This window comes from Moschus berezovskii, chromosome 1, assembly GCF_049115385.1.
Source record: "Moschus berezovskii isolate FMDL1 chromosome 1, NW_MosBer_1.0, whole genome shotgun sequence".
In the NCBI taxonomy this organism is placed as follows: domain Eukaryota; kingdom Metazoa; phylum Chordata; class Mammalia; order Artiodactyla; family Moschidae; genus Moschus; species Moschus berezovskii.
In genome coordinates, this window is record NC_142460.1 from 64640017 (window position 1) to 64665810 (window position 25794).

The window sequence follows — 25794 nt, forward strand, 5'->3', positions numbered from 1 at the left end:
AGGCTTAAAAACAGTTTATCCTTGTGCGTAGTTAAACATCCTTCATTTATGCAACAAATTTGCTTTGAAAACTCCTTTCTTTCATAATAGTACAAAGATAAACGTCAGTGATCTCCAGGTCCAATTAACTGAATTCTAAACAAATGACTTCACAGTACATAATTAGAAGAAAGAAATGGCATCCTTGTGTGTATGTAATTATAATGGGGATTTTTTTTTTTAATCACACTTGGGGGCTGTCACATGAAGTATTTTCTTTCCAATTCAGAAGATGTCGTTGGTTTTCATTGTCCTTGTTTGCTCTTTAACGTTTACACATGCTTATAACCCCATGTTCAACCAAGGCTGAGATTTGTTCAAGCTTTTTGCTCTGCCATCCTCAATGCAGTTTTCACTCTATAGCCCAAGACATGTCCACTCCCCTTTACAGCCTTTTTGGAAGCTGTGCCCATTACAACTACACCAGACAGGCCAGAATTTTGTCACGTGGCCACATCTAAATGAAACATCTTCGGTTTAGGCTTGCTTCACTCCAGCTTAGAGTCCGAGGTGCCAATACTATGGAAAAAGGCTGAGGTCATGTTCAGAGACAACTAGCAGGCTCCCCATAGCCTGTTTTTGTTTAGTCACTAAGTTGTGTCTGACTCTTTTGCAACCCTATGGACTGTAGCCCGCCAGGCTCCTCTGTCCATGGAATTTCCCAGGCAAGAATACTGGAATGGGTTGTCATTCCCTTCTCCAGGACATCTTCCCAGACCAGGGATCGAACCCACGTGTCCTACATTGGGAGGCGGATTCTTTACCACTGAGCCACCAGGGAAGTCCCCACCCAAAGACTACAATCTCACCAATTGCCTTCATTTGGTAGATCCTACTTTTTCCTGGGTTTTGTCTGTTTTCTATTGAAAGGTGACATTTTCCTTTTCATTTGTCTTCCACTCAAGAGGTTCTGCTGATAAAGACTACGTACACTTCCTTTTCTTTCTCAAGTAAACTCTGGTCACCTGGCTAGTTGCTTTTCACCATCTTGGTGTGTGTCTTCCTCCACAGGTGATGGCTGGGCCACCTTCCCCTCTGCAGCTGCTGGGAGTCCTGCTCACCCTTTCTGTGGGTTCCGTCCGGCTCATCCAAGCTGGTGCCTACTATGGAATCAAGCCTCTGCCACCTCAAATTCCCGCTCAGATCCCACCGCAAATTCCGCAATACCAGCCCCTGGGCCAGCAAGTACCTCATATGCCTTTGGGCAAAGATGGCCTGAACGTGGGCAAGGAGCTGCCCCACATGCAGTATGGCAAAGAGTATCCACACCTACCCCAATATAGGAAGGAAGTTCAGCCAGCACCGAGAATGGGAAAGGAAGCAGCACCCAAGAAAGGCAAAGGTAACACACTTCGGTACTGCTATAAAACAGCAGCCTCCCGAAATCCCGAGTAATGAGGTGGGGGTGGTGACAACTAAATTTTGGGTGTTTTTATTTTAGCCTGTATGTCTGATTTCATTAAATGCCTACTGTGTTCCAAACTCTATCCTTGAAAAAGTTCAACTCTTAAAGAAAGACAGTTATGATTTTATGTTGTGCTTTATTTCAACAGCATCAAATGGCACAAGATGGATTTAATAACAAATAGTTCATTCCCTTATTCATTATTTCTTTATTCAAACACACCACAACTAATGAGCATCTCTTCCCGTGTCAGGCTCTCAGCTAAACGCTGAGGGATAAAGCACTGAAAAAAAAAAAAATATATATATACATATATATGATGTCAGTCTTCAGAACTAGGAGAGAAATGTGGTAAGAACCTGCGGTATTAAAAAAGAAAATCATATGTAACTAGACGTCAGATAAATGTGCTTTTAAGACAGCTCTAACGAAGGTGCTACACATGTCAATCAATAAATCAACAGAAGGAGCCTGAAGAGCACAGACAGCATCTACCTGAAAATCTCTCCATTACTTTCTAGGCACATTCATTAGTTATTCAACACCTTCTAAATACCTATCACTGTGAGAGACATTTTTTGGCCGCACCCCACAGCTTATGGGATCTTAGTCCCCTGATTAGGGATTGTACCCCAGGCCTTCAGCAGTGAAAGTGCTGAGTTTTAACCACTGGACCACAAGGGAATTCCCAAGAGACATTTCTTATACACTCAGTTTGTTTATAAGAAACCTAGGAAACCTCGCACTTGCAGGAAAGGAATTGCAATCTGAGTAGCAATTCCCTTTGAAGAAAGGACGCCATTCTCAATGGTCCCCGCAAAAGCAGGAGCTCTACTTCCGGGGAGCTGTGGGGTTTGCAGCCAGTGGGCCTGGGTGCCCAGAGGTCAGAAATGAGAGAAACCTAGTCATTCAACCTCTCTGAAACCACTTTTCTTCATTTGTAAAATAGGATTATTGAGAGAGTTGATGACATAAGGTAAGTACTAAATAAATGCTAAAGCCGCCTAAGAACTCTGAGTTGCTACAGCTGGTCATTCGACAAAGCCTAAGTAAGGACAGAGTGTACTCCAGGCACGGGCTGGACACTGGGGATTCCTGATGAATATGACATGATCCTGCCCAAGATGCTCCTCCATATAGGAGCTACACAACCCCTGCTTAGAAATGGCACACGTTAATCACATAGAGTAATGTCTATTAGCACAAAAGAAGTATTTCTTTCTTTTAGGCGCTATATTTTCTTCTTTTTAGGAGCTGATATTTCACTTGGGGGATTACTCAGTCATTTGTTTTCCTTCCTTTCTTGAATGGCCGGCCTGGATTTTGAAACTTCCTGTACTTATTCAGATGGGTACCAGATTGCAACTGAGGAATTTAGAAAAAATATGAGTTCTGTGGTTCTATTTTGTTCCCTGACAGTAGGTCAGTGAAAAATACAACGGCAGGATTAAGATGCAACTAACGGTTAAAAATAAGACTTTGTGGCCATGAAATTTCCTTTCTTGATGTTATTCCTTACTCCCAGTAGCATGGGAAATCCAGAGTTTTGCTTCTCTGCGAGGCATAGCTTAGTCAGTATAACAGCACGTGCTTTGTATTTTGATAACAATTCGAGAAAGCATAACACCTTTCACATCTATTATCCAATCTTGCAGTGCAGGTGTATTACCCTTGCCATACAGATAAGCAAGCAAAGGTGCTGATGGCTCAAGTAACCCAGTCAAGATCTCATTTCAAGGCCAGAAAGAGCTTCTTGCTCCTAATCCCAGCTCGGTTCCTTATCTGTACTGCTTATCATCCTAAAATACCTAATTCATTTCTCCTGTTTCGAAACCGAATTTGCAAGTGAGAAATAGCTTATTAAATTAAAGAAATATCTGAGGCTTAGGAAATCCTATAGCATATTAAAGAAATTAAATAAATCAATTTGACTCCAGAGGACAGATGTTTAAGATGTCATTAAACCACATACAAAATAAAATGCTTCTATTCTTCCCTGAGTCCATATCATAATGAAGATCATCCTACATCATACTATACTTCAGCACAAGAGAAAATATTATTTTACCATATATTATTATATTTAAGGCTCAAGGACATAGAAAAATACAAGTAGGGATAAAACAGAAAAAAATGGCTCCAACATTGTTTAAAGTACACACACACACATATACATTTATATGTATATATAGAACACACGAGATGGAAATACACATAAATGTCAAGCAGTTATCTCTGAGTAGCAGAGCTTATACACAACTTTGATTTTTCTTTATCCTTCTTTGAACTCTTTATAGTGAACACACTATAATATTTCCAAGTTTGTACTGGGAAAAATATTTCTTCATTACTTGTTAGCTTTTTTACTTAACCTAACACTGATAAAAGCAGCCGCAGATATCAGTTCTCAAAACAGTATCTCAAACATGACAAAGAAATTAACAGCTTAATTGTCCATTAAATACAGATCATACAGTCCGGAATACACATTACTCCTCATCTTTTCTCTTGATAATTAATGGGCCAAAGTGCCAGAACTAAGTAATGATTGAAATGAAGTGAAGGATGATCAGTGTTAATCTCTCTCTCTCTCTCCCCCTCCCTCCTCTCTTCCTTGTGCCCTCCTCCCTCTTTCTCTCTCCCTTCTCCCGGTAGAAATACCATTAGCCAGTCTGCGAGGGGAGCAAGGTCCCCGTGGAGAGCCTGGCCCAAGAGGACCACCTGGGCCCCCTGGTTTACCAGGTCAGGGGATACCTGGAGTCAAAGGAAAACCAGGGCCACAGGGGTATCCAGGAATTGGAAAGCCAGGTATGCCCGGAATGCCAGGAAAGCCAGGAGCCATGGGAATGCCTGGGGCCAAAGGTGAAATCGGACCCAAAGGGGAGATCGGACCCATGGGGATCCCCGGACCGCAAGGGCCTCCAGGGCCTCACGGACTTCCTGGCATTGGGAAGCCAGGTGGGCCAGGGTTACCAGGGCAACCAGGTGCCAAAGGTGAGAGAGGACCCAAAGGACCACCAGGCCCTCCAGGCCTTCAGGGTCCTAAAGGAGAAAAGGGCTTCGGGATGCCAGGTCTGCCAGGCCTGAAGGGTCCTCCAGGAATGCATGGCCCTCCAGGCCCTGTAGGACTTCCAGGAGTGGGTAAACCAGGAGTGACAGGCTTCCCTGGGCCCCAGGGCCCCCTGGGAAAGCCAGGCCCTCCAGGCGAACCTGGGCCACAAGGCCCTATCGGGGTCCCAGGGGTTCAAGGACCTCCTGGGATACCTGGAATTGGAAAACCGGGCCAGGATGGGATCCCTGGGCAGCCAGGATTTCCAGGTGGTAAAGGGGAGCAAGGCCTGCCAGGGCTGCCAGGACCCCCGGGCCTTCCAGGGGTCGGGAAACCAGGTTTCCCTGGACCCAAAGGTGACAGGGGCGTCGGGGGTCTTCCTGGACCTCTGGGACCAAGAGGGGAGAAAGGACCAGTAGGCGCTCCTGGACTGGGGGGTCCCCCAGGAGAGCCAGGCCTGCCTGGAATCCCAGGTCCTATGGGCCCTCCAGGTGCTATTGGTTTTCCTGGACCGAAAGGAGAAGGTGGGGTTGTGGGGCCACAGGGGCCACCAGGACCGAAGGGTGAGCCAGGGCTTCAAGGCTTCCCAGGAAAGCCAGGTTTCCTTGGTGAAGTGGGGCCCCCTGGCATGAGGGGCTTGCCAGGTCCCATAGGGCCCAAGGGGGAGGCTGGGCTCAAAGGCTTGCCAGGACTACCGGGTGCCCCAGGGCTGCTTGGACCAAAGGGAGAGCCAGGAATCCCAGGGGATCAAGGTTTACAGGGCCCCCCAGGCATCCCAGGGATTGCAGGCCCGAGTGGCCCCATTGGACCACCTGGAATTCCTGGCCCCAAAGGAGAACCGGGTCTCCCAGGGCCCCCCGGGTTCCCTGGAGTAGGGAAGCCTGGAGTAGCAGGACTTCATGGCCCCCCGGGGAAGCCTGGTGCCCTCGGTCCCCAAGGCCAGCCTGGCCTTCCAGGACCCCCTGGCCCTCCGGGGCCCCCAGGGCCCCCAGCTGTGATGCCCCCGACACCACCACCCCACGGAGAGTACCTGCCAGATATGGGGCTGGGAATCGACGGAGTGAAACCCCCGCACGCCTACGGGGCTAAGAAAGGCAAGAACGGAGGAGGGCCGGCCTACGAGATGCCCGCGTTCACCGCTGAGCTGACGGCGCCTTTCCCGCCCGTGGGGGCTCCAGTGAAGTTCGACAAACTGCTCTATAACGGCAGGCAGAACTACAACCCGCAGACGGGCATCTTCACCTGCGAGGTCCCTGGGGTCTACTACTTCGTATACCACGTTCACTGCAAGGGGGGCAACGTGTGGGTTGCTCTGTTTAAGAACAACGAGCCCGTGATGTACACGTACGACGAGTACAAGAAGGGCTTCCTGGACCAGGCGTCCGGCAGCGCGGTGCTGCTGCTCCGGCCCGGAGACCGGGTGTTCCTGCAGATGCCCTCTGAACAGGCCGCGGGACTGTACGCCGGGCAGTACGTCCATTCCTCTTTTTCAGGATATTTATTGTATCCCATGTAAAAAAGAAAAAAAGAAAGAGAGAGATTTAATAGAAGAAAAGAAAATGATGCACCCAAAAAAATCCAAATGAGAAACATAATTGCTTCGAAACATTTATATAGTTGGAAAGTTATATTTAAGTGAAAATTTGAACCGTCATGTACAAATAAAAACTAAGATGCATGCTTAGTGCTCTGCACGGCAGCCTGTGATTGAAAATGATGGGATAGATTTATGTATCAAGTACTGACACTCGTGTTGTACCCACTGGAACTGTATTAGCTGCTTATGTTATGTGCTTCCATGATAACCTGCTTATTCAGATCGAAGTATTTCAGTATGAAAGAGCATCATAGATAATGAAAGTCACTCACTCATATTGTTTACTTTAAAATATTTATAAATATGGCTTAAAGAAATGTCAGTGATAACAATTACATACCGTATTTACTTGCATAATTTCCTCTGTATTTGTGCAGATATTTTGCCCTGGGATGTGGGGGTGTCCTGCAGTGCTCTTCCCCAGTGAGACAGGGACGAAGAACCAGGGGAGGGCTTTAGTCCACAGGATATTTCACCCCTGTTGGAGGCTGTGTCTTTTACAAGAGTTCCACTCAAAATTGTAGGTCTAGTGTCCCCAGAAGACCAACTGTAGTGTATTTACTTGTGCCCTCTCTGTGCCGAGCACAGGATAAGACACTTTTGTGGGGCTTAAGACAGTGTCCCACAAGAAGCTAACAAAACAGCCGGGAGACCTGAGCGGAAAGTAACTCATTTGTTCCTCAAGGATGATTTTTTTGCTTGTATTTTTCTTTCCTGTGATTTTTTTTTCTTTCTTCTTGTCTCCATGTAATTTACACTATGAATCAACTAACATAAACACCTAGAAGTCATAGGAAAAAAAATAACCCTCTCCCCACCGAACTTTCCAGTCTTGTGGAATGTTCATTATCAACAGCAGTTCTTAACTGTGTTTACATGCATATAATAATCCCCTTCCTCTGCCTACACATACAAATAACTACAATGAGGTTTCATCCATGAAGGGGATACCAGTACTTTCTAGTAAGTACTGAATTTCAATGAAATTTCCCTGCATAGTATACATACAAATCAGTGTGTCATCTGAGGTTCCAGAGTGAATTTCCTAAATCTAAGCTAATTTACTTGGGGAAAGAAAGGGGAGTTTCAGAATTATATAGGAAAATAAATTTTTTTCTGAAAAAATCATTTCTGAAGTCTTAAATTAACAAATGGATGTTACTTCCTGCTGTAAGTACTAAAAATGCAGGAAGCAACTTGTGGAAGAGCCATCTGTAATGTTAAAGGGCAATGACAGCCCATGCTTTTTATGTCACCCCACAAGTACAAGAATCAATACAATTTTAAAGAGAAAAATAAATATTTTTCCAAGTTTTCACTTAGTTACATACTAATTGCTTTGCACATTAAAATCTGGTCGCAAAACACAGACAAAGCATTTCAAGTTGGCTATGAGTATGCTGCTGACACTATAAGCCACTGGGGGGAATAATGTGGGGCTAATGGTGGTGAAGTCTTGTACCTTCTCCTCAAAATTAAGAGTGAGGAAACAAGGTGATAGGTACACATGGGAAAATACACAAATAAATACGGTATAAACACACATGGAATTGTGTCTATGTGAAATCTGAATCATTTTAACCATCAAGAATGTTCTCCTCAGCCTAGTATCTGTCTTTTCCCTCTTTTCCTTATATGGTATACAAAGCACCATTTGTCCTCAATTCATTAGAATGAGAAATGAGTTCATTACCACGTGGTTTCTTACTCACGGCTAAATGTATGACAAACTTTTCCCATCCAAAACATATCCCACTCAACCTTCATTTTCAAAGCAGATAGTACGTATGTGACCAAACATCTTTTGGGTTGTTCTTGAGGATGCTGGTTGTGGGCCAATGGCTATGAGGGCCGCTTGGGTCCACTGGGTTCCGTCTGCTGAATAGCTGTGGGGAAATGGCTCAGAAGCAAGTCAGCTCAGCTCATTTATAAAACTGTATTTATCTGTGCATGTATGGGCTTTTTATTTCCACAAAGAGAGAAAGTACCTCTTTAGTCAAAACCAAATTTCACTTAAAACCTTCCAACTTATTTATTGGTTGCTATTCAATTGCCTCTGTGTGTGTGTGTGTGTGTGTATTATCAGGCATATGCTTCTAACTTTTAGATAGGAGAGGAGTAAAATCTATGCCAGATACTGTGTATTCTATTATACAATGGTGCTAATCTCAGAGCTAAATGAATTACTCCATTTAATTTAAAAAAGAGTTTTAAGTAATTATCTATGTATCTGTGTTTCCCTTCGGGGTGTTACACATCATGTTAACACACTGAGTGTAAAAGCAGATGAAACAAGCACATGTGCTAAAGTTTAGGGACAGTGCTACAATTCCTAGTAATTCAAAATTAACTAGAACTTTTCCAGGTGAAATGGACCAAACTGACAATATTGTTATTTCAATACAGAGTTTTAATGCAGGGTGACATCCCACAGGGGAGAAGAATGTCTGCAGTGGGTGACTGTTCTCAAATATTTTACAGATAACCATGAATGGTGAACAGACTGGTGACTTTTTTTGAGTTTCCATGATAGATTTGAGACATGTCAATAACAAATCATTTTTGTATTTAAAATTTTGTATTGATTTGGAAAAAAAAGAGTCTTATTAAATACCTTTAAAAGTATGTTTCTCATCTTGTTCATATCACTCAGCTGACACTGTCTAAATTTCATAACTGTTTATCCCCTAATGTGTTAATTAGCTGCTGAAACAGAGACCTAACATAATCCTAGCGGGAAAGTGAAAGTGTTAGTCGCTCAGTCGTGTCCGACTTTTTGTGACCCCATGGACGATAGCCTGCCAGGCTCCTCTGTCCATGGAATTCTCCAGGTAAGAATACTGGAGATGGTTGCCATTCCCTCCTCCAGGGGATCTTTCCGACCCAGGAATTGAACCTGGGTCTCCTGCATTGCAGGCAGATTCATTACTGTCTGAGCCACTAGGGAAGACCCAATCCTGGTTTAATGGGGACAATTCTTTCTCTCTGGCAGAGCAGCTGCAAGTGTAAGCAGGCTGGGTTTGCTGTGGTAGCCCCAGTCAGGGCCCCAGGCTCCTTCTGTCTAGTTGCTCTTCCACCCCGAGGGCGTGACCCTCACCTCCAGGCGCCAGGAGAGCAAACCACTATAGCCCTGCTCCAGAGCCCGTGGGAAGGAGGACAAGTAAGGAAGGGGAGAGCATGCTTCCTTCCTAAAGAACTCAGCTGAGGGGTTGCTGAAGTCACCTGCCCACATCCCATGCTCTGAATTTAGTCACATTGCCACAACCAGCTGCAAGGGAGTGTGGGAAATGGAGTACGTATTTAGGGCAACCACATGTCCAACTAAAAATCACAGGTTCTACTAATACAGAAGGAAGTATAACAGGTATTGGGGGACAATGCTGCTGCATCTGTCACATCCATCCTAAAAGGAAAAACTGCCACAAATTTCTTTTCTCCCCACGAACCCCTCCACACACACACAACTAATCTCTAAGTATTAAATTCTGTCACTGTTTGCCACACCAGAGCCACAAATTTTGAAGGGAGATAGTGGTGGGTGGAGTTTCAGACGGGAAGCAGACCTGTTTCAAGAACCTAAGGGTCTTAATAAGCATCACTGGTAAGGAAAGAATTCTTTCATGATTACTTATCAAGCTCCGAATGATCATAACTTATCATGTAACTATTATAAAGGGATCATTCAATAAGCAACTATGGAGCACCAATCTGTGGCTGGTTAACTTACTTGTTTAAACCCTTCAGTCTGAAAGCTCAAGACAACAGGTTCCATTTCCACGTGGCCCAACTAGCTCTATCTCATCCCATGACTAAAGGCTCTTCCATAACACAGACCAGTTATCTCCTGTGCACACAGTGCTAGTCACAAAAGGATAGATACAGGAGACAGAGGCAGGAAGGAATAAATGGCTGGAATTCAGCATGCTGGACAAGCAGGGCAAATCCATTATTGCTATGTGTCTATTGTATCCCTTTACATTAAAACAACACAGAGTAGCCCCTACTTTGCACCTGATATTACCAGGCAATGTGAGGGGCACATAAGGAACAGAAAACATGACCATTCTTTTAAAAAGTATCTTCTGTTTAGAGGGTATCAAGGTTTGTTAAACAAGTTGATTTCCAGGTGATCTGCAAACAAAGGTGGTATACAGCTCACTGGATGCATACGTGCCAGCGAAGTTCAGAAAAAGGAAGGCCATTCCATGCTCCTCTGTTCCTGGGAATGCTTCTCTGACCTGTCTGCTTCTCTGATTTACCCCTGCTGCTGCTGCTGCTAAGTCACTTCAGTCGTGTCTGACTCTGTGTGACCCCATAGACGGAAGCCCACCAGGCTCCCCTGTCCCTGGGATTCTCCAGGCAAGAACACTGGAGTGGGTTGCCATTTCCTTCTCCAATGTGTGAAAGTGAAAAGTGAAAGTGAAGTCGCTCAGTCGTGTCCGACTCATAGCGACCCCACGGACTGCAGCCTACCAGGCTCCTCCACCCATGGGATTTTCCAGGCAAGAGTACTGGAGAGGCTTTCCATTGCCTTCTCCGTGATTTACCCCTGGTGACGGGTGAATCCTCTTCAGCCCTCGGGACACACACAAGCATCACCTCTCCTTCCAACCTGGCCTATACATTCTTCTGTTGCTTCACTTTTCCTGCTTGGTCACTGAACTGTCTGTCTCCCCTACCGAGAGAGTGTAAGCTTCTTGAGAGCAGGCACCTCGTGGTTTCATCTTTGCATCCACAGCTCATCACAGAGCACTGATCCAGGACCAGCTTGGAGGAATAAAGAATCTCTTAGGGCTGCTGTGGGAGGTAGTGCTAAACTTGATGTGAGGTGTGACTGAATCCAGCTCCAAGACTATACAGAAGATTATATGTTCCAAGATTATTTAGAAGCCTAATGTGAGATGAAATCTAATCTCAGGAAGCTTTTCAGTTCAATTCAGTTCAGTTCAGTTGCTCAGTCGTGTCCGACTCTCCACGACCCCATGAATCACAGCACGCCAGGCCTCCCTGTCCATCACCAACTCCCGGAGTTCACTCAAACTCATGTCCATCGAGTCGGTGATGCCATCCAGCCATCTCAGCTTTTTTTTTTTTGAGAAGATGACTTTTAAAGAAATCATCTTTAATTTGATAGAATTTGGATGAATGGAGCATAGGGCATCCCAAGAAGAATAGCCTCTCTTCCTCTAATAGAAGAGGAAACTGGTATTGTGTGTGTGTGTGTGTGTGTGTGTATGAGAGAGAGAGTCAGAAAAGACAAGGGGGCAGGGGAAAGAGCAGAGATAAGGGAAATGGCCTGACTAGACCAGAAGAATTACTCAAAAACTAATAAAGGAAATATTTAATAACCAAAGTAGAATCACAAGATGCAGGGCTTTACATATAGGGAAGATACATTTATATTTTATCTAATATGCAAGCTCAGCATTCAGAAAACTAAGATCATGGCATCTGGTCCCATCACTTCATGGCAAATAGATGGGGAAACAGTGGAAACAGTGTCAGACTTTATTTTTTTGGGTGCCAAAATCACCGCAGATGCTGATTGCAGCCATGAAATTAAAAGACGTTTACTCCTTAGAAGGAAAGTTATGACCAACCTAGAGAGCATATTAAAAAGCAGAGACATTACCAACAAAGGTCCGTCTAGTCAAGGCTATGGTTTTCCCAGTGGTCATGTATGGATGTGAGAGTTGGACTGTGAAGAAAGTTGAGCACTGAATAATTGATGCTTTTGAACTGTGGTGCTGGAGAAGACTCTTGAGAGTCCCTTGGACTGCAAGGAGATCCAACCAGTCCATTCTAAAGGAGATCAGTCCTGAGTGTTCACTGGAAGGACTGATGCTAAAGCTGAAACTCCAAACTTCGGCCACCTCATGCAAAGAGTTGATTCATTGGAAAAGACTCTGATGCTGGGAGGGATTGGGGGCAGGAGGAGAAGGGGACGACAGAGGATGAAATAGCTGGATGGCATCACCAACTCGATGCACATGAGTTTGGGTAAACTCCAGGAGTTGGTGATGGACAGGGAGGCCTGGCGTGCTGCGATTCAAGGGGTCGCAAAGAATCGGACATGACTGAGCGACTGAACTGAACTGAACTGAATATGCAGTAAGACATTTTAGGTCCTTAAGCAGAAAAAATGGTATGAACATAAGCATTTTAGAAAAGTTACTTTGATAATTCTATGGAGAAGCTATGATACAGGTAACAAAACCACTGAATAGATCAGAACAGCTTTAATCCAGGAATGGGATGATGGGTTGATGCTTGAGGGAGCCTAACCAAGTCTCAAGAGTGAAAGTAAATGTCTGGTCAGGGTCAGGGTTTAAGGACTGCATAACCATGGAGCGATCTCAAGGGCTAGGAAATGGAATGAAGGAGAACTGGAAACTGAAGAGACAGTTGATAGACTGAACTGAACCTGGGGACAATCCCAGAATGGCCTTATGAGGGAGATGGAAGTTTGACTCCAAGATGGTTTCCTCTCACTGATACACTTGGAAAATAGAGATGGTGCCCCTGGTAGAAACAGGCAGTCTCGCAGGGGAGCCTGCTCCAGGCAGGGAAAGAATAGATGCTCGGTTTATACACGGACTTGTGGGATCTGTCTGTGCTCCAAACATGTATTTGCTGAGAAGATAAAGGGTGGAGCCATGAGCCTGAAGAGACACCTGGTGCCCTATGGTAATAAGAGGGAGAGAAAAGACTCAACCAAAATCAGTGGCACCATTTGCAGACAAAAATGATTAAACTGCTTCAAAATCTCCCTTATTCATTGCAGGAATGCATTTGACAAATCCTTTCATCACAGATACAGCAAAGGGAAATGTCATCCCAACCCACATGGAATTACGATGAATTCCAAATACATAGGGCCAACAAAGAGTGCAAATCAATCATGTTTTACTATATTTCAGAAAAGTTTTTCTTTTTAATGGTCCTTGTGACTCTAAAAGTAAATATCATGCTCATTCCATATTACAAAAAAGAAAAATATCTACGGAATAGCCTTAGAGTTATCTTTCTTCTGGCAAAGAGTTACATGGGATTTCTGATGCTTTCATTTTCAAAACCAATACTTGTATCAGGGTCAATTTTATTTTCAAGTAAGCTATTCTTTATGATGTTAATGACTTTTATTATTAGAAAATTATTTTTTGCTAATTCCTAGAGATAAGTGCACTGGCAATTGAATTTTAAAAGTGGGGCACATTATCCCATTTTAACAAATTACTCAGAAGTTTCTTGCGTATGTTACTGTGTTACTGAAACACAGAACCATCTAATTGAATTTTCCTTCGAGGCATCCAGAACCTTTTCAGAGGTTTTTTTTTTCCCTTTGCTATCTTAATGCAAGTAAAAATGGACTATTAGATTCAAAGGTACTTCTAAATTAAAGTTTATGATTCTTGTGGAGACCTACAATTCACATTCTTTGTTAAAAACCACCAAGATCTAAAAATTAATTCTATAATGAGCATGGCCAAGTCAGTTCTCATCTGACAAGTGAGTGGCTGGCAGCAACATTCCCATCTGCTCTTCATTCGTGGGTGACAAGCACAATGGGGAGAGTTGATGGAATGCTTACCAGGTTCCAACTGCCTGCTAGTAGGAGCTGCCTTTCCTCACCAAGGACAATGCTGTCTTTTGTCATTTGTTCTGCCAAAATCAGAGTCACCAATACAGAACGTGTTAGGAGAGGGTTCTGGGGCCAGGGTCAGAGAACCAATCTCAGCTCCTCTACCAGCTGTGATATCTTGAGTCAATTATCTTAAGGTCTCTCAACTTCAGCTTTTGCACTTATAAAACAGTAGGTGGTAACAGGAACTATCTTCAACACTTGGGAGGCTGGATGAAGTTGCGGCCGGTATTACAGTGTGTTATGGAGGGGCAACGACTGCCACCATTTACTGAGCGACAACCAGGAATCAAAATGCTTTAAGTGTCTTCAGGTATTAACTTAGTTACTCCTTATAATGACTCTATTATTAGCTCCATATTACAAGGGAAGAAACTGAGGCAAGGTAACTTGTCTGAGATCTAATACAAGGCAATGCCAAAATTTTAACCCATGCATCTGGCTACACAGTCCACGCTCTGAGCTGTTACACCATATTGCCTAAAGGCAGGACAGAAAAGTTCTCAGCTGCCTAAGAAGCAAACCCTGCCAGTGAGGGCTTAGAATATTAGCTTGCCCCCAGAGAGAGAGTGATGACCTCAGTTATTTCTTAGTTATTGTCCTTACCAGAGATAGCCAGCTCCCCAAAGACTATATATTGACTAATGTCATGGTGACATCCTTCTCCCTTAAGAGATAGGAGAGCAGTTGGCTTTAAAAACTAAAGGGACTATCTCACACCTATTAGGATGGCTACTATGAAACAACACAAAAGAATACCAAAAATCACAAGTGTTGGTGAGAATATGGAGAAACTGGAAGTCCTGTGCTCTGCTGATGGGAACGTAAAGGTAGGCAGCAGCTGTGGAAAATAGTGTGGAAGACCCTCGAAAAATGAAAAACAGAATTACTGTGTGACCCAACATTTCCAGTTCTGAGTAGATACCCCAAAGATCTGAAAGCAGGGACGCAAAGAGTTATTTGGCACACTCCAATTCATAGCAACATTATTCACAATATCTAAAAGGTAAAAGCAACCTAAATGCTCTCTGAGGGATCAATGGACAAACAAAATGTGGTATATACATACAATGGAATATTATTTAGGCTTTACAAAAGAAGGAAATTCTGATACATGTTACCTCATGGATGATCCTGGGGGGCATTATGCTAACAGAAATGAACGAATAACAAAAGGACAAAAACAGTATGGTTCCACTTACAGGAGACACACAGTGAAGGCAAATCCAGAGACAGAGCGCAGAAGGGTGGTTGTGTGCTGGGGGAGAAAGGGATGAGGAATTATTGCTTAGTGGGTGTAGAGTTTGTTTTACAAGATGAAAGGAGTTCTGGACATGGATGGTGGCGATGGTTACACTACAATGTGTATATATCAAATGCCACTGAACTGTACACTCACAAGTAGTTAACATGGTAAAGTTTATGTGATGTGCATTTCACAATTGATAATAATAATCTTAAAAAAAAAAAAAAAAACCTCGAGGGAAAACATCTGTTAATAGGACTAACCCATGATGTAGGAGGTCACTGACGGAGAAGGCAATGGCAAGCCACTCCAGTACTATTGCCTAGAAAATCCCATGGATGGAGGAGCCTGGTAGGCTGCAGTCCGTGGGGTCGCTGAGGGTCGGACATGACTGAGTGACTTCACTTTCACTTTTCACTTTCACACATTGGAGAAGGAAATGGCAACCCACTCCAGTGTTCTTGCCTGGAGAATCCCAGGGACGAGGGAGCCTGGTGGGCTTCTGTCTATGGGGTCACACAGAGTCGGACACGACTGAAGTGACTTAGCAGCAGGAGGTCACTGAAATGACCTCTAGCAGTCTCCTTTACCACCAAGTTCTCCACAGTGTTCAACAAAAGGGTAAGGAGTCTTAGCAGTAGCACAGTGGTGGTCCAGAAACCACAAGCAGAAGCCCCAGCCTCTCCCAGGGAAGTTCTGCAGACCACTGCTGGCACCTACTGCATTTGCTCCACTTCAGCGGATGTGACCTTCTAGGGAACTTAAGACCTGGCAGCCAGAGGCAGACAGTCCACTTTCACCCAGTGACTCCAAAGGACAAACCAGAATTGAGTTTCTTCTTCAAGCCTAAACATGTAGTCTCCATGTCAATCTTCTGGTTCCAAAGGTAGAAGTTAAAGATCATATGTTTCTTCTAAATGAGGGGATCTCTAGGGCTCATACATATTCAAGATATGCACTCTTTTTAACCATAAGTTTTACTTTAGCCACTTGACTTCACCAGGCCGTTTTTCCTTCACCAGGAAAAAGATGGAAAATTCATTGAAACTCTCAGTAGGCCACCCTGCAGGCCATAAGAGATTGGAAGTAAGCATGGTTTCTGCGATTTACAGGTTTCCTAAGGAACAAGGTCTCCCTCTTGTGGCCAGAGGATAAACAACAGTTCTACAGGCAGAATTTTTTTCTTACATGAGCATGTTGCTACTGCTGCTGCTAAGTCACTTCAGTCATGTCCGACTCTGTGTGACCCCATAGACGGAAGCCCACCAGGCTCCCCCGTCCCTGGGATTCTCCAGGCAAGAACACTGGAGTGGGTTGCCATTTCCTTCTCCAATGTGTGAAAGTGAAAAGTGGAAGTGAACTCGCTCAGTCATGTCCGACCCTTAGCGACCCCATGGACTGCAGCCCACCAGGCTCCTCCATCCATGGGATTTTCTAGGCAATACTACTGGAGTGGCTTGCCAGTGCCTTCTCCGTACATGTGTATACATGAGCATAGTGGGTCTGTACATGAGCATAGTGGGTCTGTAATTCATTTCTGAGATCAAGAGTGGGGATGGTTTGTTTCTGCTCCATGATGTCTGGGGCTACAGCTGGAGGGAAATCAACAACTGGGGCCTGTAGTCATCTGAAAGCATCTTCATTTACAGGTCTGCCTGCTGATGCTGGTGGTCAGCAGGGACCTCAGCTGAGCTGTGGGCCACAATAATGTATGTCCTTTTCATGTGGTTTCTCAGTGTGGTTTTCTCACCATACTACACCTGGATCCGAGCACATAGTCCAAGGGAGCCACGTGGAAATGAGTGGGACTTTTAAGATCCAGCCTCAGAAGTCACAGAATATCTTTCCTACCACATCCTATCCGTTGTTTTGCTGCTGTTTAGTCACTAAGTCTTATGTGACTCTTGTGTGACCCCATGGACTGTAGCCCACCAGGGTCCTCTGTCCATGGAATTCTCCAAGCAAGAATACTGGAGTGGGTTGCCACTCCCTTTTCCAGGAGATCTTCCAAACCCAGGGATCGAACCCATGTCCCCTGTATTGGCAGGTGGATTCTTTACCACTGAGGCACCTGAGAAGTCCCACGGAGGTGACAAATGCTTGTCCAGATTCAGAGAGGGAACCAGACTTCACTCCTCAATGAAAAGCACGTCAAGGTCACACTGTAAGAAGAGTATGTGGGATGGGAAGCACTGGTGGTCATCTTTGTTAAATATAACTAGTGTCTACCTAGATATTTAGTGTCTAGTCCATAGTGGACCTGGACATGGGACACAAAGATGCACACACTTTTGCCCACTACCTGGTTTCCTGCACATGTCTCTTCCCAGATCTCCTTGCTATTGAACTTCAAACATTATATCTTCTAGGCCCCTGGCCCACTTACCCACACAATGCACTATTGCTCAGGGCTCTATTTATCCTGAGCTCACGCTCTGTCTCTCCCCATTCAAAGGAGATAACTAAATGTATACCTTGAAGTTCTGCCTACTAGAAGGACTCTCCTCACTGCTGTCCTTCAGGGCCCCTCCCTAGTGGGACTGTAGTGCAGTAGCAGTCCATTTTCAGCTCTAATAACATATCAGGCCTGAATCAGTTGTGAATATTTCCACCATTATCATCAGCTGGTCACAGGGAACACCTCGTGAAGCAATAGGCGTGAGTAAGGAATACAAGACACAGAGATCTTCGCCACATGTTCATGGAAATTACAACCTCTGGACTGCTTAGGTATGATCCCATGTACAGCATTTCTGTTTTTCACTAGGAGCTAGCCATGTGCACCCAACCTTACAAAACCGAGGTACAGAAGGGCAGCTCGTAAGAGATTCATCTGCTGCCCCACAGTCAAATGCTTAGTTTCGGCTAGAACTCTGTATCACGTCAGTAACTGCTCTCTCAATAGTTGGCTGACGGAGGTATCACTTCAGATCAGTTCAGTTGCTCAGTCCTGTCCGGCTGTTTGTGACCCCCTGGACTGCAGCACGCCAGGCTTCCCTGTCCATCACCAACTCCCAGAGCTTACTCAAACTCATGTTCATCAAGTCGGTGATGCCATCCAACCATCTCATCCTCTGTCATCACCTTCTCCTCCCGCCTTCGATCTTTCCCAGCATCAGGGTCTTTTCCAATGAGTCAGTTCTTCGAATCAGGTGACTAAAGTATTGGAGTTTCAGCTTCAGCATCAGTCTTTCCAATGAATATTCAAGACTGATTTCCTTTAGGATTGATTGGTGTGATCGCCCTGCAGTCCAAGGGACTCTCAGGAATCTTCAACACTACAGTTCAAAAGCATCAATTCTTCGGCGCTCAGCTTTCTTTATAGTCCAACTCTCACATCCAAACATGACTACTGGAAAAACTGAAGGCATGGCCGTACTCTAAAACCCTAGGAGTTGTGCTGTGGTTTTCCTTTCAGGTCCTGCCAGTCTCTACACAGCATCATTAACTATCACCCAGCACCATGGAATCTGCCACACCATTATGAACTAAGGAGAAGAGCAGCATATTCACAGCCTGGCCCCACTGCTGAGTTTTCTCTTCTTTTGCCCCTACTCAAAACTGGCAACCTTTTGACTCCACTGATAAGTGAGTTAGAGCAATATTTCCCAGTATGGCATAGGTTAGGTGTAAAATCTAAACAAATGCACCAAATGCTGTTTTCTATTTCTTGTATAGGTAGTAGGTGGCTGATAGAAGATGCAGTAACTTTTCCTAAATCAAATCCCTTACACAGCAGAAGTGACAAATAGATTCAAGGGATTAGATCTGATACAGTGCCTGAAGAACTATGGACGGAGGTTTGTGACACTGTACAGGAGGCAGTGATAAAGACCATCCCCAAGAAAAAAAATTGCAAAAAGGCAAAATGGTTGCCCGAGGAGGCTTTACAAATAGCTGTGGAAAAAATAAGACATGAAAGGCAGAGGAGGAAAGGAAAGACATAACCATTTGAATGCAGAGTTCCAAAGAATAGCAGGGACAGGTAAGAAAGCCTTCCTTAGTGATCAGTGCAAAGAAATAGAGGAAAACAATAGATTGGAAAAGACCACAGATCTCTTCAAGAAAATTAGAGATACTAAGGGAACATTTCATGCAAAGATGGGCTCAATAAAGGACAGAAATTGTATGACCTAACAGAAGCAGACGGAGAAGGCAATGGCACCCCACTCCAGTACTCTTGCCTGGAAAATCCCAGGGACGGAGGAGCCTGGAAGGCTGCAGTCCATGGGGTCGCTGAGGGTCGGAAAAGACTGAGTAATTTCACTTTCACTTTTCACTTTCTTGCATTGGAGAAGGAAATGGCAACCCACTCCAGTGTTTTTGCCTGGAGAATCCCAGGGACGGGGGAGCCTGGTGGGCTGCCGTCTATGGGGTCGCACAGAGTCAGACACGACTGAAGTGACTTAGCAACAGAAGCAGAAGGGATTAAGAAGAGCTGGCAAGAATACACAGGAGAACTATACAAAAAAGGTCTTCATGACCCAGATAACCACGATGGTGTGATCATTCACCTAGAGCCAGACATCTTGGAATCTGTAGTCAAATGGGCCTTAGGAAGCATCACTACGAATAAAGCTAGTGGAGGTGATGGAATTCCAGTTGAGCTATTTCAAGTCCTAAAAGATGATGCTGTGAAAGTGCTGCACTCAATATGCCAGCAAATTTGGAAAATTCAGCAGTGGCCACAGGACTGGAAAAGGTCAGTTTTCATTCCAATCCCAAAGAAAGGCAATGCCAAAGAATGTTCAAACTACTGCACAGTTGCACTCATCTCACATGCTAGCAAAGTAATGCTCAAAATTCTCCAAGTCAGGCTTCAACAGTACGTGAACCGTGAACTTCCAGATATTCAAGCTGGTTTTAGAAAATGCAGAGGAACCAGAGATCAAATTGCCAACATTTGCTGGATCATTGAAAAAGCAAGAGAGTTTCAGAAAAACATCTATTTCTGTTTATTGACTATGCCAAAGCCTTTGACTGTGTAGATCACAACAAACTGTGGAAAGTTCTTCAAGAGATGGGAATACCAGACCACTTGACCTGCCTCCTGAAAAATTTGTATGCAGGTCAAGAAAAACAGTTAGAACTGGACATGGAAAAATGCTGGAATCAAGATTGCCCGGAGAAATATCAATAACCCAGATGTGAAGATGATACCACCCTTATGGCAGAAAGTAAAGAACTAAGGAGCCTCTTGATGAAAGTTAAAGAGCAGAGTGAAGAAGGTAGCTTAAAACTCAACATTCGGAACACTAAGATCATGGCATCCAGTCCCATCACTTCATGGCAAATAGATGGGGTAACAATGGAAACAAGGAAAGGCTTTATTTTCTTGGGTCCAAAATCACTACAGATGGTGACTGCAGCCATGAAATTAAAAGATTAATTAAATTAATCTTTCTCCTTGGAAGAAAAGCTATGTCCAACCTAGACAGCATATTAAAACGTAGAGACATTACTTTGCCAACAAAGTTCTGTCTAGTCAAAGTGTACAGATGTGAAAGTTGAACCATAAGGAAAGCTGAGAGCCAAAGAATTGATGCTTTTGAAGTGTGGTGTTGGAGAAGATCCAACCAGTCCATCCTAAAGGAAATCAGTCCTGAATATTCACTGGAAAGACTGATGCTGAAGTTGAAACGCCAATACTTTGGCCACCTGATTCGAAGAAATGACTCATTGGAAAAGACCCTGATGCTGCATGGGAAAGACTGAAGGCAGGAGGAGAAAGGGATGTCAGAGGATGAGATAGTTGGATGGCATCACCAACTCTAAGGACATGAGTTTGAGTAAGCTCTGGGAGTTGGTGATGGACAGGGAAGCCTGCCCTGCTGCAGTCCATGAGGTCGCAAAGAGTCGGACAGGACTGAGTGACTGAACTGATTCTGATTCATCCTCATCAGATTGAGAGTCCCGGTCCTTTCTGAGAATGCATTCCCATCATTAGCTTAGACCTTTACTCTTAAAAGCAGTAGTTTCTCTCTCAAGTTGGTGAAATCTGGAAGGCGGGATCCTATCCTATTCGTCTTTAAACCAGTATTCAAAACATAGTGCCAGGCACACCGCGTGTATTTAATGCATCTTGTATGACTTTCACCTCAGTGTCTGTCCTGAAAAGTATCGTCCACACTTACTTTCCAGATGGCTCCAGCACAAGGCGCCAAGCGGCCATCTCTGCCACTTCAGGACGTGAGACAGCATTGTAGGTCTCTTACCTAAACTTGGGCAGCAATTGGTTCATTTCTTCTTCCCTTGTTTCACAAAAGCGAGAGGGGTCGGCGCAACCCAAGGAGATGTGGGGAAGTCGACTCCGAAACCCTGATTTCTCGGGTCTGTCCGTGGGCAATCCCTTCTGGACCTGTGAACATTTTCTTCCCTCATATCGTATTTAAAAAAAAAAAAGCAGTACTCTCATCTACCACAAAGGTCCAAAATCCATGGTCTTGACTTGTGCACGGTCTTTTAAAAAGCAGACAGTGCAAACACTGACACCCAAACTGTAACATACAGACGAAAACACATCCACGTGCTACGGACTTCTCCCGCGACCCAAAGCCTTTGAAACTGAATGGAGAAAAACTGTCTTAGCATTCTGTCTACCACTTTCGACAATACGCATCCGGCAAAAATAAAACCTAATAAAAAAAAGTTTTAAAATAAGCATTTAAAAAGGTGATACACTTTTATTTTTGCTTACGTGTCTTTTCTTTCTTTGGATTTTGTGGGGGTTTATTTTAACTCTTCAAACTGATCCTGCTCATCCACACGGGTGTAGAAACTGCGGCGAGTGGGACACGGCTACCGGGGAGGCGGGGCCGACGCTATGATGTCATCGCCACGGGGCGGAGGCGACAGTGTGGGAGCAGAGGCTCCGCGTGCTGCGGCGCCCTCTCCCCGGCTCTGAGGCAGCGCGCATCCCGGCCAGCGCCCGCTCTTTCCTGGTGGTCCGCCCCTGCCGAGGCCCGCGTGGAGATGGCAGACGACCTTGGAGACGAGTGGTGGGAGACCCAGCCGGCAGGAGCAGCCGGCAGCCCAGGTACCCGCTCTGCCCGCGCTTCCGCGGGGCCGCCCGCACCCCCAGCCCTCCTGCGCGCCTCCGCCCGGGCCCGCGCGGCCGCGGGCGGTCGTCGCGGTCTGTCCCGCGGCGGTGCGCGCCGCTGTGGGAGCGCGCGAGCGCTGCGAGGCCAGTGGAGCAGGAGATCTACTCCCACGTGAAACAGACAAGTGCGACAGCAACTCAGATCTGCCCTCGAGCCAGGAGGAATCGCTTCCCTAGCTGTTTTCTGTTTTTTCCTTATATCTTAATGGATAAGACAGTTTATGCGGAGAGTGGGAGTTTGAGCGTAGCGTTTAAGGGTTAACTCCTCCTGGATTAGATTCAGACTGCTGCTGTTCAGGTCGCTCCTACAGCACTTTAATACTGTTTCGCATCCTTTTCCTCATCCGTAAAGGAAGGGTAATGATGCCAGTTTCGTAAGATTGTCGTGAAGATTAAATGAAGTTAACACAAATGATGCCCTTTAGCAGGGTGCCTGGTACATAACATGTGCGCAGGAAATAAAAGCTTTAGTTTTTCTTGCTATCATTATCATCATCATGTAATTTGGACTTTTAGAACCTGAGACTTGGAGATTCGCTTGGACTCACGCATTTGACAGCTGAGGAACATGAGACCTAAAGATATCAAATAACATGACAAGTTCACAAAGCTGGTTGGTGTCAGAAGCAAGACTAGAATTCAGTTAACACACTTTGGACGGTGTTTATTATGTTGTGTGTACCCACTGTCAGTGCAGTGAACATTTTATCCTTGAGTAGATAGCATTAAATAAAGCATTAAGTAACTCCTAACCCCAAGCTGGCCTTGAATTTTTCAAGTCCCTGGCTTAATATACAATTTTTTTTTTAACCATTCTTCAAGGTCTGCCTCTCTTCTTTACTAGATTCTGAGATTTTTTGAAGAAAAAGCCAAAGCCTGATTCATGTCTGTAGAGTCCTCAGGGCCTTGCACATGATTGACAGTTGATACATATTTGCTACAAACACTAATGTTGAAATATTAGTTGAGAAATAGCCATTAAAAACAACAGAATTCTATTTACTACAGTATTGTTTCCAGAAGGACAGGCTTTAGGTGCAACCTGAGCAGATGGCATTTTTACAAAGGTTGACAATATAATACTTCCTTGATTAAACTTCTTGACTCTCTTTGTGGCTTTGTTTTTAGCAGATGTATGTGCTTGAAGGCACAAATACCTTTTTTTGCGGGTTGTGGTATTTCACGTTTAATAACCCCTGCCTCTCATAACTGAGGTGTTAAAAACTATATTTCATGGCATGATTCAAGGATAAAGGCTAATTAAGAAGTAAAAAAGTTTTGAGTGGTGAAGGGGATCTTAATTCTTGGTTCTAGTCCTTTCTCTTGCCCATTGCCAGCTATGTATCTCTGAAGTTAGTCACCCTTTGAAAAGAAGGAAATTAACATGTATTGAGTATCTACTGTATGCCAGATGTTTTCATAAATATGAATTCATTTAATCTTCATAACATGCTTAAAAAGTAAGCATTTTAATTTAATATTCATAACATACCTAAAAGGTAAGTGTTACCTTCATGTTTCAGTGACATGTTTCTGGCAAGAAGTTAGTCAAGAGCACCTGACTTTCAAGGTCACACTTTTCCCACGTTGCTGTGTGGCTTCCCTGGTCCTCAGTGTCACAATCTGTAAAGTGAGGGATCCTTAGAGATCGCTTTTTTAAGGGTTTTACCAACAAAGAGTTTTAAACTTTGAACCTAGATAGAACTATGAGGCGCTACAGCCTCTCTCATCTAAGTTGCCAGGATTCCCATCAAGGTATGTTGGAGTCTCCAGGATCACCCTACTTTTTAGGTTCTTTCTCACTGTAAGTCTGAGCTTTGAAAATTGCCAACATTAAATTTATCAGAGGCCTTTGCTTTGTTACTTGCTTTGAAGCTAGGTAAGTGTATGTGCTTCCTTGAGATCTGCTTAGTTGATTTATCTAATCTGAATAATGTTTCTGATTCAGAAGAAATCACAGTTGCACCAGTTCAGGTTTCCTAATCCTACCAGTGTTAATAGAGAAATATCAGTCTGAAATGTGTGAATTATATTTTGTTTTGAAAGTCAAAAGAAAAATAGTGCCTTAAGTCACAGAAAGAAAAGATAATTGTAAAATGTCTTTATTCCTGTATGTGTTACACTGTGTGTATGCTCAGTCGTGTCCAGCTCTTTGGGACTTCATGGACTGTAGCCCACCAGGCTCCTCTGTCCATGGAATTTCCCAGCCAAGAATACTGGAGCAGGTTGTCCTTTCCTACTCCAGGGAATCTTCCCAACCCAGGAATCGAATGCACATCTCCTGCATTGGCAGGCGGGTTCTTTTTAAAACTGATGTGTTATGCTACTTGCCTATAAAAGTAAACATCTTTCCTTGAAAATCCCCTGTTCCCAGTTCATGCTTATGGTGGCAAGGTGATGGAACATTTAGTCATTTATTCAAAAGTCTACATTTATCTACCACAAAAGCCTAACATTTGTAGTTATGAATTCTTATGTACATTTTCTAAGAGGAAACTATATATACACATGGATGCCCAAACGCTGACACATACTGCAGGTAATACTCATCCAGTTATCTGTTGTCAAGTAAATGAACCGTTTTTGCTGTTTTCATAACTTCTTGGATGTACTTTGTAATTCAAAGTCCATTACTAAAGGTCTTGAACCACATATGACCTTTTTTGCATACATCTTTTGGCTTTTCATGGAGAAGGCAATGGCACCCCATTCCAGTTACTCTTGCCTGGAAAATCCCATGGATGGAGGAGCCTGGTAGGCTGCAGTCCATGGGGTCACGAAGAGTTGGACATGCCTTTGAACTGTGGTGCTGGAGAAGACTCTTGAGAGTCCCTTGGACTGCAAGGAGATCCAGCCAGTCCATTCTAGAGGAGATCAATCCTGGGTGTTCATTTTAAGGACTGATGCTAAAACTGAAACTCCAGTATTTTGGCCACCTCATGCGAAGAGTTGACTCACTGGAAAAGACTCTGATGCTAGGAGGGATTGGGGGTGGGAGGAGACGGGGACGACAGAGAATGAGATGGCTGGATGGCATCACCAGCTCGATGGACATGAGTTTGAGTGAACTCCGGGAGTTGGTGCTGGACAGGGAGGCCTGGCGTGCTGTGATTCATGGGGTCGCAAAGAGTCGGACACGACTGAGCGACTGAACTGAGCGACTTCTCTTTCACTTTTCACTTTCATGCATTGGATAAGGAAATGGCAACCCATTCCAGTATTCTTGCCTGGAGAATCCCAGGGATGGAGGAGCCTGGTGGGCTGCCGTCTATAGGGTCGCACAGAGTCGGACACATCTGAAGCGACTTAGCAGCAGTTTGGCTTTTCATAACCTGTTGTTTTTCTAGAGTCATTCCTTTTTTTTTTGCACTTAACTTTATAGTGCTTCACAGATACTACATTTTTTTTAAACAACTGAATGTTTGCATTGACCCTGTGTTGGGTAGCCTTCTTTGGCAATAAATTATTCTTAAGGTATGTACTCTTTTTATATGTAATGCTATTGCACACTTAATAGAGTACAGAATAGTGAAATGTAACTTTCATATACCCTGGGAAACCAAACAATTCATGTGACTTTCTTTATTGTGATACTCACTTTATTGTGGTGGTCTGGAACTCAACTGAAATATCTCCAAGGTATGGCTATGCTAGAATCCTGAATTGTACTGGAGCCCAACATGGGACCTGGCACTTAGTAAATGTTTAGTAGATATT

General features: G+C 44.3%; 2 protein-coding genes across 2 annotated transcripts in view; both read left to right on the plus strand.

Annotated features, from left to right (window-relative positions):
- COL8A1 (collagen type VIII alpha 1 chain) overlaps positions 1-8715 on the plus strand; it is a 169942-nt gene extending 161227 nt beyond the window's left edge. The window contains exons 3-4 of the mRNA XM_055410265.2: positions 1051-1381; positions 4100-8715. Of these exons, the coding sequence (XP_055266240.2) occupies positions 1054-1381; positions 4100-6009 (2238 nt within the window). The 5' untranslated portion in view covers positions 1051-1053 and the 3' untranslated portion in view covers positions 6010-8715. The remainder of the gene's footprint in view (positions 1-1050; positions 1382-4099) is intronic.
- A 13108-nt stretch (positions 8716-21823) lies between these two features.
- CMSS1 (cms1 ribosomal small subunit homolog) overlaps positions 21824-25794 on the plus strand; it is a 398128-nt gene continuing 394157 nt past the window's right edge. Inside the window, exon 1 of the mRNA XM_055411003.2 lies at positions 21824-22014. Coding sequence (XP_055266978.1) covers positions 21951-22014 — 64 coding nt within the window. The 5' untranslated portion in view covers positions 21824-21950. The remainder of the gene's footprint in view (positions 22015-25794) is intronic.